This window comes from Hirundo rustica, chromosome 22 (assembly GCF_015227805.2).
Source record: "Hirundo rustica isolate bHirRus1 chromosome 22, bHirRus1.pri.v3, whole genome shotgun sequence".
Taxonomy (NCBI): Eukaryota; Metazoa; Chordata; class Aves; order Passeriformes; family Hirundinidae; genus Hirundo; species Hirundo rustica.
This window is the reverse complement of record NC_053471.1, coordinates 3,820,365-3,840,792: the sequence shown is the minus strand read 5'-3', so window position 1 is coordinate 3,840,792 and position 20,428 is coordinate 3,820,365. Positions and strand designations below refer to the sequence as shown.

Below are 20,428 nucleotides of genomic sequence, written 5' to 3'. Positions count from 1 at the left end.
CAAAGCAGCAGCCTGAACACCTTGGCAAACTGAAAAAAGTGGCTCAACCTTTTGGAAATGGCACTAGGTCACGCTGGAAGCTCAGCTCTGCTTGCTTAGAGCTTTTTATTTTAATTCTGTTGGTAATTTTGAATTATGGAGTCATAAAAAGAAGTCCCAGGGGAGTTGTGGCTGTAAAATGGCAGCTGCTCACAGCAGGAATAGGGTGGTGAAGGCTGTGGCTCTGCAGTGGGGCTGTTCTACAGTCTTGGCAAAACTTGGCACTGATAGAAAACAAGGAAGAAAGGACAAGGGGGCGGGGGAGACTGACTGAGAGTCTGGCTCTCAGGGATACTCTTGTGCCATGTCCTAGTCTGTACAGGCTCCTCACTTCTACACCTCACATAGTGACATCGAAAAGGAACTGGAGGAGATTTAGATTTCTGCCCAGTCCCACCCAGTAGAGGTCGATAACCTGGATGGGATGGAGAGTGCTGTTACATTCACAAAACCTGCAACCCTTGCTTTCCAGGGGTTTCATCTCAGGAACTTCCTACAGGTGCAAAGGGAATGGGAGCTGCTTTTCAGCTGAATATAGTTTATTGCACATTTTACATTTATTTTGAGATCAACAGAACGCTGGCCATAGGTAAAATAAAGCCCTGCACCAGGAACTGGTCACAACTGAGTTGTTTTGGTTTTAATAAAAACAAATGAACACCCTTTCAAAATAGCAACTTGTTTTTTACAAGGGAAAGCATTTATTTTGGAAATCTCATTCTCCTGGTGCAGTGACGGGAGCACAGAGAACCACAGCTGCCCAGAACAGGGGCCAGGTCCATGTCAGGAAAGGAGTTATGGCAGGAGTTGTCAAAAACAACTCTGCACTGCCAAGACTGTGGTGTTTTCCCCTCTGCTCTCAACCGTGAGCAATGAAGGCTGGTCTGGACTTAGCCAGAACAAAACTATGACCAACGAACAGCCACCATGATTCCTTGTCTCTGCAAAAGCCTCAGATGTGCTGATGTACCCAGTGTGTAACAGATTCTACAAGGTGCTGTTTCCAGCTGCTGTGTCACCAGCCTAGGACGGCCCTTCTGCTGGAAATCCCTGGCAGGGCTTTCTAGGCAAAATAAAGCTGTAACTGCTGCCTTTAAGAAAGAGCAGATGAGTGTTACATTTTCAGCTCTTTATCCATTTGTCCTCTCTCCTCACTTTGGTATGGTTTACTTTATGAACTACATTTACTTTTTCTAGAAATAAATTAGATGCGAAGAGATAGTTGCAGCATCAGAATCAAATGGAATTAATTGCTGTCCTTCTCTCTCACCTGCTTTCCTCTTTTCTGGAAATCCTTGACAATACATGGTTGTGGGTGGCAGAAGAATTAATAAAACTATGATACACTGTGTCCTTGTCTGGAAGAGCAGTGCTGGAAATGAGCAGCTGCACAGATTGCTGCTGAAGAAGTCCATGTTACTTCAAAAGGCAAATTCATTCATATTTAAGCACATATTTTTCTTAACAAGTGCATTTCAAACACAGATTTTTGATTGAAACAATCACTGACCTCTCTCCAAAAGTATCTGCACAGGGGACTTCTAGGAGGCGGCCTCACGAGAAGGAGAAGGTGTGTTACCCACCCCAGGAAGTACGTGGAGAAGTGAGAAGAACAGGTCTTCGTCCCTGCTGAGCGCCAGGAGAGAGGTGTGAGTGCACGAACGGGCCGTGGCCAGCTGGGAGCAGGATGTCCCCAGCTCAGCCCCTCGGCAGAAAGCACTGTGCACTCAGAGTCACGCTGCTTTATTGGGTACCGAGCCACAACTCAGATATTGCCTGGGAGCCGCCTGGAGCAGCAGGGTCTGTCCTTTTGTCCCTAACAGAACCGGCAGGACACCGCCTGCTATACAGGCAGTAAAAATAAAAGTGTCTCTGTTCAAACTCGCAGCGTCCGGGGGAGGTTTTGCAGTTTCTGTTGACCCAGGTACCGTGAGAGATGCGCGTTCCCCGGATTAGCCGTCGGCATCGATCCTGTGAGCTGTCAGGGAGAACAAGGAATGGACACGTGCTGGAGCCCACCATTGTGCCAAGGACAGGCAGGAACATTTTTGGACACGAATTAGACACAACTCAAATACGCCTCCAATGCACTTCTGGAAGCTCTGTCAGTTGGATGTGCTGCTCACACTGGGCAGGGAGCTGGTCTAGGGCAAACAAAAGTCTGTGCCCTTGAGCCAACCCACCAGACCCACAGGGGTGCCAGCAGAAGTTGTCACAGGCAGATACTAGTTTCAAAGAGCTGTTCCAGCAGGGAAAATATTTTGGCAGGTTAAGATAAATGGGGACAAGGAAGAAATCTGACTCAGGCCTCTATACATTCAATTCAGTCCCCAAATGGCCACCCAGTGCTGCGAACTGCACGGAAGGACCTGTGGCACCTGTGCTTCCAGCCCCAGTTAGAGATACAGACTAGCTGGTACAAACAGCTGCAGAGCTGCTGCTGAGTTCTTTCGGGCCTTACTCCAGAGGCAAGTCATGGTCAGCCCATTCCAGTAACCCCAGTTCTGAACCCCGATTCTGTGCACTTCACCACAGAGCTGAAGTAGTCCATTACTGATTTCTCACAGATTTATCTCTCATCTGTTCTACTTACATTGCTTTGGTATCCTAAGGGCCTCATTGTCAGCTGACATCACTTGGTGCAGAACTCCTCGGAACTGATAAAGCACTTTCAAACTCTTCTCCTCACCCACACAGGGGTCGTAGAAGCCTGGCAGCCCAGCCTTGAACCAGAGAAGGACAGACTGAGCATCAGGGAATGGACTTTCACAGCTCTCCAGCTGGCCAAATGCATTTATTAGTGCCAGGACAAGATGTCATGAAAAAGGAATTTTGCTGTCAGCAAGGTGAGACACTGGGGAATCACCTCTAGAAGTTTTTGGTGCATAAATGTAAACCAGGGGGTTGGGAAGTTTCTGATGTACAGCCCCAAGGTCTGGAACACCCACTGTCCCACAGTGCAGACAACTGGCACTGGAAAAGGCCCAAGAAACAGAAATTCCTGGAAGTTTGTAATATTTGGTATGTAAATGGCATCTGTGGATTGATCCAGAGCCACTGGAGAGATCCCCTTGCAGGATACCACATGGTTCAAATGAAATTCTGGGCCACACATTTGAGTCCCCAAATCCGGGCTTTGACAGAACAGCTACGTACCTTGGAGGCCTCTGTAAGGATGAGTTTAGAATCCTTCACCAAGCACTGCAGGGGCACAGTCACATCTATAACCTTCACCTTCTCATTCTTCCTGCTGTTGTCGTTAACAAACTTCCCATACCAGGCATTCACTACAATCAGACCTGCATTTCCCAGGAAATCACAGCTGTGATGGAAGGCTTCCATTGACAAAAAGCCCATCCCAGCATTTTCTCTTGCTTTCAATGAGATTTAATTCTCCTGGCCTGGATCCACACTTCCCAACAAAGAACAACACTTGGGTGTTTGTTAGCAACCTTCAGCCCTAGAATGGAATAACAGGGCCTTGGTGCCACACTGATGTGACAGGCCAAGTGGATTTCAGTTCACTTTGGAACATTCTGTGGAAAATTGCTAGTAACTATCAGAGATCAGATTCCCACAATCCAGGAGCAAACCATGTAAGGGAGAAATCAGTGAAAGCTGAACTTCAGACTACAACTTTTGCACCTATTCATACACACACCTCTCTCTGTAGGAGAGGTGAATCCAGACTGCTGTCTTCAGTCTGCTGATCAACTTCACACCATGTCCCAAGATAACATTCTGTGATCCCTCCTAAGCTCAGGCACCTGGAGCTGAGTCATGATGGGGATCCCCTGCTACGTGCGCAGCAGCAGCTATGCTGCACTTCATCAGGAGTGGGAATGAAGAAACAACACCTCTGCATTGTCCCTTCTTCTCTCCAAATTTATAGAACAAGTAAATGATAGCATTATCTTTACCCATTCTGGCTTCCTCTGCTTCAATTATCCTTCGGACTGACTCCTGCATTAACCGGACCTGTCACAACACAAGGGGCAGAGCAGAAATCAGGCAGGGTCAGACACTGTGGCCAAAGGAGAATGGTCCAGAGTGAAAAGTTTCCTTTCACTAAGGGGACCAAGCTAAAAGAAAGACTCACTGCAGCTTCAGCCTCCTGCTTCTTCTGTAGGATGTCGCTGGCTGTGCTCTCCCGCTGCTTCTCCAGCTCTCTGGCAGGAAGAAGGCAACATCTCATCAGGAATACATGGCTGGGATTCAGGCAGAAACTGGCAGGGCCTGCTCACCCATCCCAATTACAACTGACCCACAATCTCACACAAATGAACCTGATTGAGACTTCCTCAGGAATGTGCAAGCTCACCTCTCCTTCTGTGCCCTGAGGTAGGGTTTGATGACCAGCCTGTGCATGGCGAAGTAGATCACGAGAGGTCCCACGGTGGCATAGAACACGGCGCTGGGAAGCAGCTGATCTGTTAGATGGACAGGGAAGAAGTAGGTCTGGCTGGCCCTATTCAGCCTGCAACAAAGAAGAGCAGAGGGACGGTAAGAGGAAAAGCAGAGCTGGATGTGCTCGATGAAGCACACTTAGCAGCAGTGTGTGCTGATGAACCAAGGGGAGATGAATGAGGAGCTCAAAAAGGTGAAAGCCTGATAAACTGAAAAAGCCAACGGCAGGAAAGGCAGCTGACAGCAGCCAGAGCCAGACTTTGAAGTAGCAGCTCGTGATAGTACCTGACCATCCTAAAGTTCTTTTTTCAATCTTAAAGAGAATTTGCTTGGTCATTAATTTCAACAGAAAAAAGGACGAATGTCCTCATGAAAGAAGAGAAAATGCTTCTAGAGAAGGCCTGTGTTCATAACATTGGCATGGGCCTTCAGGGGAGGTGTACCTGAATATTTTTCTGATGTCTGTAACAATATTTATTTTAGAAAACATGAGTTTCCCTGGACCTGAATTCTTCAGGCCCTTCAGCAGTTTCACACTCCACCTGTAGCTGGCCCCAGTTCAACTGCAGCACACCACAGGGACACATAATGAGCTCTGTCCCTCTGTGAACTGCACCTTGTTAATGGTACAATCACCTGCATTAGGTAATGGTAATTCCCTAATTCAAGCATTCACTTGTATACAGCATAATACACATGGAATTCATCTCTACTAATATTTTCAGAAGTCTTCCATTCACTTAAATCTAACTTCAAGCTGTACTTCAGAATATTCTGATGCACACACACACACACAGACACACAGAGGTGGCTCAGGCTGTGAGTCGCACCAGGGGAAGGCACCCACTGCTTACGATGGGCTTACAGCTTGCATTAGAGTTGAGGGCAGCTGCACCCTCTCCCAGTGATGTATCAATACCTGTATTGACCTGGGACTGGGACCTTCCCACCTGAATACTGGAAATAGAATCATGGAGGTTATGGTCAGCCCCTGTAATAAAGAGTTGAGATCTTGAACTGACTTGATTTTCAAGGACACTCCTTGAGGAACACCAACGCTGACGGTGGCTCCTAAAACACTGTGTCTGGAAATCTTCCTCTCTGCTCCATACTCCACTATGGTCCCAAAGAAACCCACCCTAGAATGACAGAACCAAGAACTGTTAAGACAGAGAAAACATGTGAATTTCTCTTTACTGAATCCTGTAATTCCCAAACAAGTAAAGCACGGAAATGCAGCTGTTTGCAGCAGATGTTGGCTGCTGGAAGATTCACGGTGTATCTTCAAGGTGAGATTAGACCTTCCAGCTTGCTAAGTAGTAAACAAGAACTGGCTTTCTTATTAGGGATGATATAATGATATCATACACAAGTATTTTAAGTTCCACTTAACTGCAGAGGCACACAGGGCTAAGCCTCCAAGACATTCATTTCAGCCTTTACCAGATTTAAAGAGTGAAAAGCAGGCTCCCAAAGGCCACAGAAGCATTTGGTGTGTGTGGAAACTGGAGGTCTACAGCAGCAGGAGAGGACAGAGTCCTCAGGCTGTGAGCAATGTGAATTCTCACTTGAGCACTTACTTGAGAGAACCTTTCACTCGTGTTTGATCCTCATCCTGGAACTTATGCTGGTAACTGACCATCATGAAAGAATGGGGGATTCCCAGCTGAAACACAAGAGGCACAAATGTACCAAAACATACCTTTGGCCATTGCTGCCCCATTTTCCTTTCTCAACCCTGAAGCACAGAACACAAAGCAGCGCTTCCCACTTACAACCTCTGCTGTCCATGTCGTCCTGACCTTACTCTAAGCTGACCCACACCACCCATGACAATGCCAAGAGCTGCGCTCTGCCAAAAAGCTGGTTACCTATATTAGGTCTGACATGAGATATACCAGCTGCTTCCTTAACCTCTAATCCCAAGGCAAAATAGTGCTGGGACAGGAAGGTGAGGCAGCTCTCTCCCACGGGGAAGGATCACTGTCCTGCCTGTGGCTCCCACCTGCATTGCCACGGTGAAGTGGCTGGTTTTGGTGTCTCGGACAATACTGGTGTTCATGGCTGAGTGGATTCCCCATCGCCACTGCAAGTAGCCCATGGTGTTCTTGTCCAGGTTGCGGGCCAGGACCGTGGTGAGGCCAGGACGGACCCCACGGGAAGAGAACTGCAGGGCACAGTTTGTGGTGATGAAACTAGAGAGATGAGGAAAAACGCGTCAGTGAAAAAACACAGGCTCCCAGCTGGCCTCTGAGTCCTTCTTGCCCAGGAACTTTACTGAGTGCCCAGAGACCATCCTGCAAAAAGCATGATGCTCGAGGCTTTCAGGGAAAAAGCAAAAAACTACTCAGACTGCCGTGAGCAGAGCAGTGCCCAGGAGAGCAGGCTGTGCCTTGGTTTATTGTCTGTGCATGACACTGCCCAGGCACCCAGCCTTCCCCTTCCTGCCCTGTGCTGATAACATCCTGGTCTCTGTAGAACAGCACATTGGGCTGCGGGCACAGAGCAGCCCTGCTATTTAATAATCTTTGAGCATCAGCTCTAAAAACCAGCGCTAAAGCCCTCTCTGGGGAACACGAATCCTGTACAAGCTCTGAGGAATGGCAGATTCACTAAATACAAAAATGTAAACAGAAGGAACCTACATGAGCTCTTATTATGCTCTGACATGTGGCCCCAATCACAGGCCTTACCTTGTAGTCTCCTTTGCAGTCTGAGACCTCTGTTCATTTGTGAACAGACATGACCCTAGTGGCAAATTTGGCATTATTTCCCCAAAATATGAAACATCATCTCCTATTCTGCTGTCAGAAACTCCCTCTCACACATGGAAGCCTCAGAGTTCCCCATTTTTAGCTCTGTTCCCAGAGCAAACTTCTGATTGGAGACCCTGCCTCAAGCATGATGAATCATGACAAGATTGAGTACAAATCTAAGGATGGAGATCACAGTCCTTCCTTAAACTGGAAATAAGAAACACCCAGAAAGAATGCAGGTATTTTGACAAGTTTGACCTTAAGTCTAAAGTGAAAATAACTCATTTTGTAGAAAATTAATCCAAAATTAATGTGGAAGAGAATTCAAGTAATTTAGTTCCTTATTGTGGAATATTAGCCACAAGGCCATTTTTCTAATATTTACCATCTTGGTGTAAGATTACGAAATATCTTCAGCCCGAAGAGAGGTCCATGAAGGTCTCCAGCTCCAAATTCCAGCTGTTGGAATGCACAATGCCAGTGTTAGAAGAAAACATCCTTTACAACAGTGACAAAGTATGTCACAAGCATAATTTCCATCACAGCTGTTTAACACTTCTGAGTAACATTTACCACCTCTTTCAGCACCCTCTCTTTTCTGCAGCTTTGTATTCAGAAGAAGAAAAGGTGTCTGCTGAGTTTGAGCTCATAAAACAAAGCCAGTTTTGGTAAAACCAAGCCAGTTTTGGTAAAACCAAGCCAGTTTTGTAAAGCTACAGGCACCTGCTTTGGTGACTTCAGGGAACATGGAGAAAACTCCACCCTCACAAAATCCTGACACAAATCAAAAGCCTCCAGTGTCTGAATCTCAAAGGAGAGGAAGACTCCCACTCTGCCAAGCTGAGGAAGCAAGCTAGCAGGAGCTCATGTGCAAACAACAGGCAGCTGCCAGCTCGATGCCACGAGCACCTCAAACACAGCCCAGCTTGCAGGTGCAACATGGGACATTCCAGCTGTTCAGACCAGATCTGCTGGGGGGTCAAACTATTTCCCCCATAACTTCTTCCCATGCAAGAAAAGCAGTTTTGGAAGCCAAGGCTAACTACCACATTGCCCTAAAAGGCCTGCTCACAGCACTGTGACTTCAGACAGAGCAATAAGAAAGACTAGACGCATCAGTTAACAATTCTGTCTGCACAAGTGAAGTCCAAATTGCTTGGCCAAATGGAGAGGGGAGAAAAACAAGAAAAAAAAAAGTTTTGGTCTTCCCTTTATCTCAAATTCTTCTAAGAATTCCTTTTTCTACATTTTTCAGAACATAGAAAATGAGAGATGAAGCACAGCTAAAGTTCCCTCACAAAAAATAGAACACCAGGTAATAGATTGCATATAAAACTGCGCAAGAGGTGTACTCTTACCTCTCCCCATCCCTTGGCAGATGTCACTCGTCTCAGTGCAAGATTAATTGATCCCCCTCCATTCCCATTCTGGGTGGAAAGGTTACCAGACAGTATTGCTGTATCCGTGGAAGTCAGGGGTGCCTGAAAAGGGATTATATTGTTTCCAGTAAGTCTGACCCCAGTTCACACATTTAGTGCATGTTCTGCAAGGACATAATCACCACTGCAGAGTGTAAATGGTTTTACAGTCAAACATCAAGCACGGCAAAAAGTCAGATAATTCTTCCAGTACCAGACACTTTTGACACCTGTAATGTACCACTCCGAAGTCTTGACCTTGAGCTGTAAACCATTCTCATCTCTCTAGCAAACTAAATTTCTACAACTCTATGAAAGAGGAAATGCTTCCCACCCTTTTCCTTATGTACATCCTCAAGACTGGGTGCCGTTTGCTTCCATCCACTGAACACACCCTGATCAGTGAGAACTGGGCACCGAGCACCTCCACTGGCAAGAGGGCAGGACCACTGCAGCCCACAGACCAGTTGTCCAAAGGCTACAGAGCCAAGCCACCATTCTGCTGGCCCCAAGCTGCCCCTTCCCATCATGCTGGCCACCCAAATCCCCTTGAGAGCCCCTGAGCAGCGAGTTCTGTGCTCTGAGGTGCTTCCTCCACTCACGCCCTGCTCGCATGGCAGCGTTCACCCTCCTCACCTCGATGGACTGGGATATGTGCATTTTGTTTATCTCAATCTGGGGAAAGCTGCTCCCAGGCACATCTTCGTATTCCTCGTCATAGCGATCAAACAGGTCAGTGGCATCTATTCCCACACTAATTGTTCCCTGAGGGATGACAAGTGGAACAGGCATTTAGCATTAGCAAACATCCGGCGTACACAGAACAAGTGGCTGAACCATCCCCGTGTTATCATTACATTTTTGTGCAGTTTTCCATTGTTCTGCAATTACTTTTACCACTCTAAAATGCATTTCCTAATGCGCAAGACGAAAGTGAATGATTACAATATTTCAAAACAGTAATATAAATCATTAAACAGACTGGAGAAAAGGCAGCTTTTCATCAAAAACTCAGCTTGTAATCCCAGGAGGTCATTTTTCTATTGTGACACATTACAGAAGCAGGTAGAACACCTTTACACAGTAGGTTCCTTCTTTCCCCACAATTGACTGTGCTCTGTCAGTATTTAAAAGTTGAAATCTAGAAACTGATTTTCTTCAATGGAACTTGATCACAAAACCTCTACAGGCTTCTTCTTAGGAGTTATCTAAACCAACTTAGTACTGAACTGTATCATTCACTTAAAATTAACCTTATTAGTAAAATATTTTGATTTCTTTTTCTAGTTTATATTTTGCGATCAGAAGGAAGGCTTGACAAAGCCATATTTTTAGCAAGTGGTAAATGTTTCCTTTCTCTGACCATAGAAAAACTTATTCCTACAAAAAAATAGGGCACAGCACTATATAGTCTGGCTACCTGCTGCTGTGCTCCCTCAGACTAACTGCAGGAGGGTGTTTCCTTGAAAAGAGCACAATTAGGTACTTGTCTGGGTCATATAACTTCAAGAGGCTTTGGAAACCCTCCCTATGGACCCATCTGAGAGCATCCCAGCTCCTATAAACGTATGGATTGCAATAAAACCCCCCCTCTGTGCACAAGAACAGGCTGAACTCTGAGCAGTTTGTATATAGAAACTCAATAGCTGGCTAGCTACAAACTCCACAGTGAGGCCAAGCATGGCTGGAATAAATCCTTATTTCAGTCTGAGGGAGCATTTCTCCTTCATTGCTCCACTCTAATCAAATGCTAAACCATTAAACAAGGAAGAATTGCAGTCTGACAGGACTTGAACCTTTTCTCTGCCTGGGCTCCCAGGTTTGCTGTGGAGATTCCCAACCTCTTCTCTGTGCTTGTTTTCTGATTACTTATGAAGTAAAAATTGGATAAATATTTTAAAACTGAAAGGTGTGGTTATTTCCAGTAAAACCCTGGAACAGGGGCTATGGCCCAGCTGTTTACTAACCACCCTTGGCAGCTGATGAATTTCAGAGCAATCACACTCATTGTTCTGTGTGGTGGTGGCACCAACAACCAGCTCCTGCCCTTTCTCCACTTTCAGGAACCACGTGCAAAGTCACCTTCAAGAGACTCCAGACCCCACAGCTTCTCCAATTTCAGCCCTCTCCTGTGCCATGTTGTTCCTTGAAACGAAGCCAAAAGAAGAGGGAAGCAATGGAAAACCTCTAACCACCCTTGAAGGGCACAGTCCTGTGCTAGCAAACACCCATTTTGGAGACCATCTTGCTGTACTTGGCTTACTGGCTCCACAATGCTGCACCCTTTGGAAAGATGCATCAAGATCCACACACATTCCTGAAATTCATTGTACCTCCTTTCTCTGAAACACACTCAAAATATTAGGATTTCCTTCTTCACATATATGAATTGTACAGCAATTATCCCTTTTATCCAAGGGAAAAAGGAAAACACCTGAACCTCTCCATCTAGATCTGTTCAGAGAAAAGGAGCATCTCCCCTTTCCCCACCCACTCCCCAGCAGAGCTCCTACTCTTCTGCCTTTCCCTGAGGTGAGAGGTAGACCCTGGGCAGACCCTCCACCTCCTGCCAAGCAGGTGAAGTCACCCTCAGAGGTCTGTGGATCCTGGCAAGGAGACTGATCCAGGCACAAGCACAGGAAAAGCAGCAGATGGTAAAGTTAAAAATATTCCCAGAGAACGAGAGCACCCCTATGCTGCCGGATAATGGAGGGGACTGCTGCTGCTCCCGGCTCCCATCAGCCACCTGCTCCCACCTGGGAAACGAGGAGCTCTCCCCGAAGGAAGAGCAGCAGGAGAGAGCTGTAAGGCCCGCTCAGAAGTCAGTGGTGCCTGCACTGAGCTGCACAGAGCAGCAGCTCGGCAGGGCAGGAAGCAGGAGTGGCACTACGGAACCATCAAGGCTGGGATCAGCTTTTAAAATCACCTTTATTTGCCAGCCTGTGAATAGGAAACAGACTTCACTGATGGAATTTGTAGATGTGCCAGAAGAAAATAGGCTTCCTCCTTACTTTTCTCTTAGGGATTTACCTTCAGGAAGGTGATACCTGGAAGTTGTGCCAGGCTTTGCCTTGAGGGATCTGCATTCCTGACATACTGACCTTTCACAGCAGGCAAATAATTTGATTTAATTTCTCCTAATGGGAAGCGGATCTTCTTAAACCTGGTAATGAACTTTTCAACCCTCCTGCACATCTTTGAAAGCAAAAACAAAGCTCTAAAAGCAAATAGGAGACTCAATTTCAACCCTCCAAATTGCCTACATCTGGTTATTGCTCAACATTTCTGGTTAAAATGCTTTATTTTTGTGGAACTGTTTTATAGAACTGACAAAATGTTGGAAATGTTAAAATAACTTGCGCTCGTGTATGAAATGATCACAGCTGCGCTCCCCAATTCCACGGGAACACTGCCTGGAGAGGCATTTCCATCAGCTGCCAGCCGGCAATTGCTGTAAACACCCAGATGGCTAATTTTATCCCAGGACACAGGCTGAGGCTCACAGTGCAGCTCGCAGCCACGGCGAGGCGCCCAGGGAAAATGTCACATTCCTGAAGCAGGGAGCAGCAGAGTGGGAGATAACCGTGCCCCTCTCTGAAAACATCTCTCTGACCCCACCCACCCACACCTCCAGCAGGTATTTTACCCTGCCTGGCTTGTGGCACCAAGAAATCCGTTCCTGCCTGGAATAAAGCTGTCAGCAGATACTCACACAACATTTTATGCTTGCTTACCCTTCCAGTACAAACCAGTTCTTAGTGTCTGGGCAATACCCACAGCATCGGGATCTGTACAGTCCAATTGCTTTGCTAAGAGCAGATCCAAAAGCGGTGTCAAGGTGAATGTCTCAAAATATTACAGCTCTGTTTAGATGGATGCTTTCCTTAGGATCCAGTCCTAAGGCACCGCTGCAATCCCACATCTGTCCACTCAGAAGATATTGTGATTTTACACTAACATATGAATTAATTTAGTTAATAGTAGATGCAGCTCTTGCATGTTAGTCACTGCATAAGAACCAAGGTTTTTGTGATTCGACAAGCTTTGAAACTTGGTGGTCCTTAACCATCGTGACAAACCCTGGGTTTGCCTCACACACTCATCAAGCCAAGAGCCAGCAAAGACCCCATGAGGCTGAGCTATGGATTCTCTGGCCAATGGCCATGTCCATCTCTCCTGCCATCCCAATGGTATTCCTGAGCACCTCTGACCAGCCAAGGTTAGCTGTGGGGTGAGTTTGGGGTCAGAGTCTGCTGCTCAAACAGACCAGGATGGGAACAGCATTTGGGATGATTCTCATCCTGAGGGCACGATCACACTTCCCAAAAACAGGCACTAACTGTGACACAGGCAGACCCCCCAGCCCTGTTCAGGTTGACTCTCCTCACTGTGCTGCAGCCCAGCTGGCTTACGGCTGCCTCAGATTTGCTGCTGGTTTCAAGCTGCATTTGAATAGCTCCCTGCATTGTTGTCACACTGCAGCGGTGCCAAAGGGAAAACATGTCCGATAACTGCAGTGACTTACATTTTATTTATAAAACTTGGAAAGAAATCATAAATATTTCAGTGTTACGTCTATTTTCTGAAAATTGCTGAAAAGGGTATTTTGTCTCAACATGTTTCTCCAAGAAAAGAAGAACATTCAGTAGGGGATTGTTCAAAGAATGAGCTGTTTGCCCTATATTATGCAGAGAAACTGCATATGCAAAAGCCAGAAAGCCATGCAGCAAGTGTAGACACCTGAGGGGCTCTTTCCTACAGGCCCTCACCTAGGCTCAGAACACCCTGCACACTGGTGATCATTACAGACCCACTCTTGAGACCAGGATTAAGTCTTCCCTTACCTTTGGATTAGTTCGCTGCTGCAGTCTCCTCTCTTCCCTCTCTCTCTGCAAACGCTCAAATTCTTCCCTGATTTCAGCTGCAGTTCTCTTTCGTTCCACAACCTGCTCAAAAAGAAATGAAAACCAAACCATTACCAGACAGAGGCTGCTCAGGGCATTGCAGCGCTGGGGGGTTAGAAGCCCTTGGATGCAGGATGCACTAACACGCTGCCCCTCCAGCTGGGAGCCACCCTGCACCAATTCCAACAGTCAGAGTATGGAACAAAGTACCTGGGCCAGATCAAAGGGCAGGCATGAGAGAAAATGCCATGTCTTGAGAGAAGGGAAAATGGTTTTGTTATTTCCATTCCCTTGACAAAACTAGGGCAAAGAGCTTTCCAACCACAACTACAAGACACTGCAGTGCAGCTGTTACCATCAGCGATCCATTAACCGCTCTACCAGGTGTGGACACAAAGTGGAAATAACTGGAAGTCTCTGGCCTGAGGTAAACTGATTCCACAAGAGTTGTGTGATTTTAGGCTATGCTGGCTCACAGCTGCTTACCTGACATGGCTCAGGGAATGACGGTTTTACACAGGCCCAGTTTTGGAATGGATAGAAAGAGTATTGGATTTGGCTTTTCAAAGTAAGATCAAGTCTGCCAAAAGCAGTTCAAAAACATCTGTTATATGCTGGATCTGCTCCACATTTCTAGCAACTGACTCCAAATTTGACCTTGGTGCTGACCTGACCCAATACCATAGGATTCTGCTTCCATCAGCATAGTTCAATCAACCAGGGCTGGCCAGGAAGGGACTCAAGAGCTGGACAGACATGAATGGACAAGTTCTATTTCCAAGCCCTTAAAATCCAACCAAAACTAAAGCAAACCAAAACCACAAAAAACCCCATCCCAAACCACCCCAAAAAGCCCAGGAAGAAAAAGTAATTTCAAACTCAGAAGGTAGTTGAGCCTGGAAAAAAACAAGTTTTGGATGAAAAAGATGAGACTACATGGACAATAATGACACATTTGTCTGAGATAAAGATGTTGCCTGTCATGGTAATATCCTTCTAGGGAACTCTGAATGTCAGGTTTATTGTTCTCTTGTCAAGTGCAAAACCAAAAAGTTCCTTGAAAATCCATCATGATGTTGCAGCAGGGACAGAGAGAGACAGCAATAACTAACCCAGGATGCCTTCAAACCAACAGGCATTTTTTACCAGCCAGGTGTCAGTGCAGCTGTGACAGAACAATGGCAGATAAAGGTGGGCTTAGTCAAGGCCACTGGCCATAACGTGCTCAATTTCTCTCACCTCCCAGCCTTCCATCTCCAGTCCTCTCCTCCCATATATGTCATAGATGGCTCTGGTCTGTGGATCACTAAGCACTGTAAATTGAAACCAAAAGAGAGGAGAGAACTGAGTTTTTCATCTTCTCCTCAGATTTCAGACCAAAACACGGTATTTGGAATTCAAGCACAGATCCTGGAAACATCTTGTTCTAGAGTTGCACATTAACCCTTTTGATGCTTCCACATGCTTTATTGAGAAGACATACTGACTTCCCCCCCCACCAAATCCAATTTTTCCTTCTTCTTTTCATAAAACAAGAAAGTGTAAAGAACACAAGAGACATCCAGCCTAAGTGAACGTGCAGGGGGTGTTTCTAACACTGCTTTCTTTGAAGGTGACACAAGCCCTCTAACAAACATGGAGATTATGAAGAATTTGGCCAGAGCAGTCCCTAGGCCCTTCCTGGGATTGCTACCCAGCTCTGTTTGGTTTTCAAAGCTCTGTGGTGCTTCCTTTGATCTTCCTCAATATCCATGTCCACTGATCCTTTTCCACCTAGTCCCCACACATGGTACCTGCCAAGCACCAACAAAGCAATTTCCACGACGCAGTTTCAACCTGCCAAACATCAATAAGGGGTAATGGCAAAGATGGGTGTAGAATCCTAACGTCCCAAAATGCCACCCAACACAATGGACAACACAAAAGACAACAGGACACTGCAGACCAATCACTTTAAAAAAAGACTGGGCACAGAATTAGGAAGAGTCTCTAAAGGGTAAGGCACATTTAAATGCATAAGCTCCTATAGCACACCTTTCTGTAAGAAAAAAAATAAATCAAAAAATCATCGCTATTTCCTCCTCCAGGGTTCCAAGACCAGCTTTATCATTATCATGTATTCCTGAGGCTGTGGGAAAACTGATGTGTCCCCAGGGAGCTGGGGGAGTATAGTAAGGCAAAAAGAGAATTATACTGATAATTGAGTTTTGGTCTGGGCTAGTGGAATATTATTGGACTTGCTAAATGTCACAGGCAGACATTGCTTTTTATGAATTCTGATAAAATGAATCTTTTGTTGTGTGAGACTAGGAGATGGAAGAGGAGAAAGAGAAAATAGACAGGAGGTGGAGTGGCAAGATAGCAAAATCTTTGCCTGTAACATACTATACTCACATTTGTTACTAAATGAGCACCAATTTCCAAGTTCATTGCAAGGCAGAGCCAAGAGCAGCCAGAAAATTCAAAGGGAAGCTGCTGTCTCTAATGGAAGGCCACTCACCACACTAAAATGAAATTACTGAAGCATTATAAGTTTTTGTTCCACGTGTCACCAAGGTAAGACTTTCCCTGCTCTCCCAGCAAAAGCTTCCACATGTCCTAACACCTAACCTAGGGACAACAGGAAAGACTCCACACATGCTCAAGGACAACTGGAAGGAACAAATGCTTAACAGTCAAAAGCAGGGCTGGAAAAAAAAAATTCACTCATATTTGAGGTTAAATGGGGGAATATTTATTCAGCATTTTGCTTTAGTTTCTCTTTAGGCTCCAGGACTGAGTGCACCAGGTTTGTAACATGGATGACTCCTACCAGTTTCTAATCCACCTGCACTCCAGGAGCAACTTGCACATCAGGATTTAAGTAGAGTTCAGTTTAATTCAGAGTACTTGAAAAGGGCTTTGGCACAAGAATAAACTTGAACTTGAAGAATAAAATGCTATCAATCAGTTGTCCTCCTCTCAGTCTGAGCATAAAGAACCTGCTGGAAATGGAGACCACAGCCAGGTGGCAGGGAACAGAACCTGGGGATGCAGCAGTTTATCAGTACAATATGAAATTGTCTCTCTGTTTGAACCTTTTCAGTCTATATTCTCCTATGGAAGAGATCTTCAGAAGTAAGGGATGCGATGAGAAGATATTTTACAACACGCAGGAGGTAAGACAGACACTCCACATCTTAATCCCTGCAGCATTTATAAGGCATTTCTCCTCTGCCTTATGGTACAGAAGCAGGAAGCATTGGAAAGTATCAGCAAATTTAATTATTACTTTGTAATTATAAATAGCTTCAAAAAGCATGAAGACAGAGATCTCCCAGGAACCCCCTGCAAAGCTCAGCCTCCCCCTGACCTTCATACGCTTGGTGGACAAGGTTGAAGAGCCGCTCAGCCTGGGTTTTGAGCTCGGGGTCGCGGTGCTTGTCGGGGTGGTACAGCATGCACAGCCGGCGGTACGCGGCCTTCAGCTCCTCCTGGGAGGCCTGTGGAAACCACCAAAAATGAACTCAAGGATAGCTAATGCCAATTCCAAAAGGCCACTCACAAGATCAGCCCTGAAAGGGAAGTCAGTCAGCTGTTACATTGCACCACTTTGGCCCAAAATCAAGAATGGGTTATTGCTTCATGAAATAAGTTAATAAAATATTCAATTATCACACCAGGATCGTCCACATTATCTGTAGTGCAACAAGGGACCTCAACAGCTCAGGTATAAAATATTATGTAAAAGCCCCACCACCCAAGCAATCCGTGCTCAGACTTTAGTTGCATTAGGCAACTACTACCCCCTCCAAATCAGAAGAGCAAGAAAAAGCAACATCACCTCAGATAAAAATATGTAAACCCAGAGATGTACAACAAATTCTACTCATATTTCAATCTTAAACCTCAAGGGGACACTGTAACTATCCAAAAGCACTGACTTTCCACAGCTGTAAAGGTAAGAAATGTAAACCCACTGTTCTACACTCATCCCAGCACCTGCCTTCCCCAGTACCCCATTTTGCTGCCCAGCAGGGTCTGTGTTGTGCTGCAAAGGAGGAATGTGCATCATCTGCCCACAAAGCCACAGACAGCTAACCATGGGAACGCTGTGCCGCCAAATGCATCAAGAAAGAACCTGCCTTGTCCTTTACTGCAACCACTCCAGGATCTCAGATGGCACCTGGCCTCGTTCCAAGGACGTGGATGGCTCTTTCAGAATCAATAGAGAAAAACCCTCGCCCCTCCCATTTGCTGTCCCCCAGCAATGTTATTTTTGGGTTCTAGAGAGTCCTGGTAATCTCCCTTCTCTCACCTCACCTCACCCTGCTTCATCCCTTGCATTGCACCTCCTGCCCATTCCTTGGAGATTGCCTAATAACCTACTTTTTGTAAGTGCAGTTGCTAAAATCAACCCAAACTTCCCCCAGGCAGAGCTTGAAAGAGCCCAACCATCCAGTTCCCAAACTGTCCAGGCAAGAACCAGCTCTGGGCACAGGAAGCCCAGAGTAAAATAACCAAAACCTGATGGTCCAGGGTGTCCCAAGAAGCTGCCACAATCAGGACCCTGTGCAGTGACGGGGGCACTCAAGAGTGGATTTACAGACACAAATTCCATTTACTGTTAACACCCTTCAAGAAGCAAAGCTGCCACAGGTTCCTAGCTTTCACTGGGGAAATAAAGTTCCTACAAGGTAATTTCTTAAAGTAACATCTTTTCTACCACTTGTGGCAAGGAGAGTTTCCATCACAGAAACACACTCACTTGTGTCACAATGCTAGGAATCCATTTGGATTTGAGGACAGCTCTGAATCTTTTTTCCGCAAGTTTGTATTGTTGCTTGTTAATGTTTTGAAATGATACAGCAAAAGGGGAGCCACCAAATTTGCTGGTCCCAAAGCAGTAAGGACAGCTACAATTACCTTTTTTTCTTTTTACCACCTTGTGCTTTCTCGGATATCAAATTTAAACTTGACTGGGAAGGCAGGGGAACATATAGGCCCAAAATGGCATTTTAAAATCAAATTAATGATAAATGGTTTAATGTACTATTGATTATATAATAGAAATGAACAGGTTCATTTTTCATAAATGCCATGTTCAGTAAAATGTTTGATGGGGCATTTCATCCTCACTGAGTAGTTTGGGTCATTGGTTTAATATTCCAAGAGCAACAGCCTCTTCAAAACCACTAAAGAAACCCTGACATCGTTTTTGGACTGCCAGGAAATGCAGTCACAAATAATTGCATATAAGTTACATTTTTATTGCCAAAACTCTGGTCAACATTAAAAGGCCTCATTTAAGGTCTCAAAACACAGCACCACGTTTTTAGCAGACTAACATGTCTAAAAGATGAACCATCCAGATATACACAGAGCAATTCCTGCTCACAGGATCCTGCCTCCATGGGTCACTGCAGTTCCAAGCTCAGCTGCCACATCACCCTGTGCTCAGCACCCAGGCATGCTGCTCACATCCACTACAGGACAGTACTGCTGAAGATAATTAGCAAGGGGCAATTAACAAAGCACCCACTCTTCTCTGTTGGAATGACTCCCTTGCAGACCCTTTTAATTTAGTTGTCAGCTCTCTGCTGCACAAAACCTGAATGTCCTGCTCTGGAAGCCTGGCTCAGTTAACCATTAAACTCTCCCCAGCAGTTACAAGCCTCGTGTGGTTCCCACCTCTCTGTTTTAACCTCTGCACGCTGCTGACGTTTTGGAGGGGAATTACGAAAGCTCCCCAGGAATGTACAAGCATGGCCCTACCGGCTTTGAACCAGACTGACGGCTCGAAATTTTTTTTTTAAAGGAGCTCAGCATCAGGGAGTTCTGCAAACAGCGTGACCATCACATGCTGTTCTTTCAGGAGTCCAGCAGATTCCCACACATGAGGCACAGGAGACTGTCCCCGCAGCTCAGGGACTGACAGGAGTCCCAAAGGGAATTCTTCCAAGCTCTCAGGCTGAACCGCGTCCAAGTCTGCAGCTCCTATTGCACACAGTAGTGGCGGTTCTGTAAGAGCCCTGTCCGACTACAATGGCCACACCCAGGCTGATCGACTTGATGGGCTGTTTATACATATTTATACACACAGATACATATAACAGACCTATACTGCAGTTGCACGTGCTGAATCAAGCTACAGCACAGTTCCTACATGCAGATCTTTGGAGATCTGCCTAAATATTACTATAAAAAAAGCAGCTGCCTCCCAATAAGTTCCAAATTGTTCCGGTAACAAAAATGCAACAAAACCCCCTCAATTAAAATCCATCTATTCTTAAAACTGAAATCAAGGACCCTCGATTCTCTTTTTTGGCGGGAAAAATATTTTGCAAAAAGCCCCGGCTGTTTCCAAATTAGAAACGTTCGGGAAGTCTCCACAGCCGTGCCCGAGCCCGCGACCGAGGGGACGCGGGTGCGCCCCGCGTGCGCGGAGTTGCATCAGGAGCGCCCGGGAGCGCCCAAACCGCCGCAATTCCGAACCAACCACGCATTTCTCGGCCTCAGCCGGCGCTCTCCCGCCGCACTCAACCGGGAGCCCTGCGTTCCGGCCCGGCCCGAGCTCTCCCGCCCCGCCGCCGGCAGCAGCAGCAGCTCGGCCCGGGCCGGGCGGAGGACACGCCGCAGGGGCACCGCTCCCGCCGCGGCGGGCACGAGGGTCTCTCCCCTTCCCGCGCCGCCCGGCCTGGCCCCGCCCGGCCCCGCGCGGCCCCGCGGCCGCACCTCGCGGCGCACGTTGAGCAGCCCGTAGTAGTCCTCGTTGTCCGGCGCCTCCTCGCCCAAGGCCGCCGCCATCGTCCCGACCTCTCACCCCGCGCCGCGCGCTGCGGCGCCCCCCGCCGGCCCGGCGGTCCGACCGCCCGCGCACGCGCGCGGGCACCGCCCCCCCTCCTTCACGCCCCGCCACGCTCGC

General features: G+C 46.6%; 1 protein-coding gene across 2 annotated transcripts; it reads right to left on the bottom strand.

The window, feature by feature from the left end:
• Positions 1–560: 560 nt before the first annotated feature.
• DNAJC11 (DnaJ heat shock protein family (Hsp40) member C11) lies at positions 561–20,370 on the bottom strand. Of its 2 annotated transcripts, XM_040084656.1 has the most exons (16): positions 20,239–20,370; positions 16,877–17,006; positions 14,764–14,837; positions 13,465–13,566; positions 9,257–9,385; positions 8,561–8,683; positions 7,588–7,661; positions 6,452–6,641; positions 6,027–6,112; positions 5,469–5,585; positions 4,361–4,516; positions 4,139–4,208; positions 3,960–4,017; positions 3,196–3,338; positions 2,633–2,762; positions 561–2,017 (listed from the first exon to the last, which is right to left on the bottom strand). In XM_040084656.1, the coding sequence occupies exons 1-16, from the start codon at positions 20,308–20,310 to the stop codon at positions 1,992–1,994; spliced, it is 1,680 nt and encodes a 559-aa protein (XP_039940590.1). In that variant the 5' UTR covers positions 20,311–20,370; the 3' UTR covers positions 561–1,991. The 2 variants fall into 2 exon arrangements, with proteins under 2 accessions (XP_039940590.1, XP_058279342.1); XM_058423359.1 differs by lacking the exons at positions 14,764–14,837; positions 20,239–20,370 and having other exon boundaries at positions 16,877–17,008.
• Positions 20,371–20,428: the final 58 nt, after the last annotated feature.

Bases quoted from the DNA above. Each gene is read 5' to 3' on its own strand.
- DNAJC11 (XM_040084656.1), bottom strand. From the start codon at position 20,310: ATGGCGGCGGCCTTGGGCGAGGAGGCGCCGGACAACGAGGACTACTAC. The intron at 8,684-9,256 runs GTGAGGAGGGTG...ATCCCTTTTCAG, and splicing joins ACATATCCCAGTCCATCGAG to GCACCCCTGACTTCCACGGA. The intron at 6,113-6,451 runs GTGGGAGCCACA...CTTGTGTTTCAG, and splicing joins ACTTCACCGTGGCAATGCAG to CTGGGAATCCCCCATTCTTT.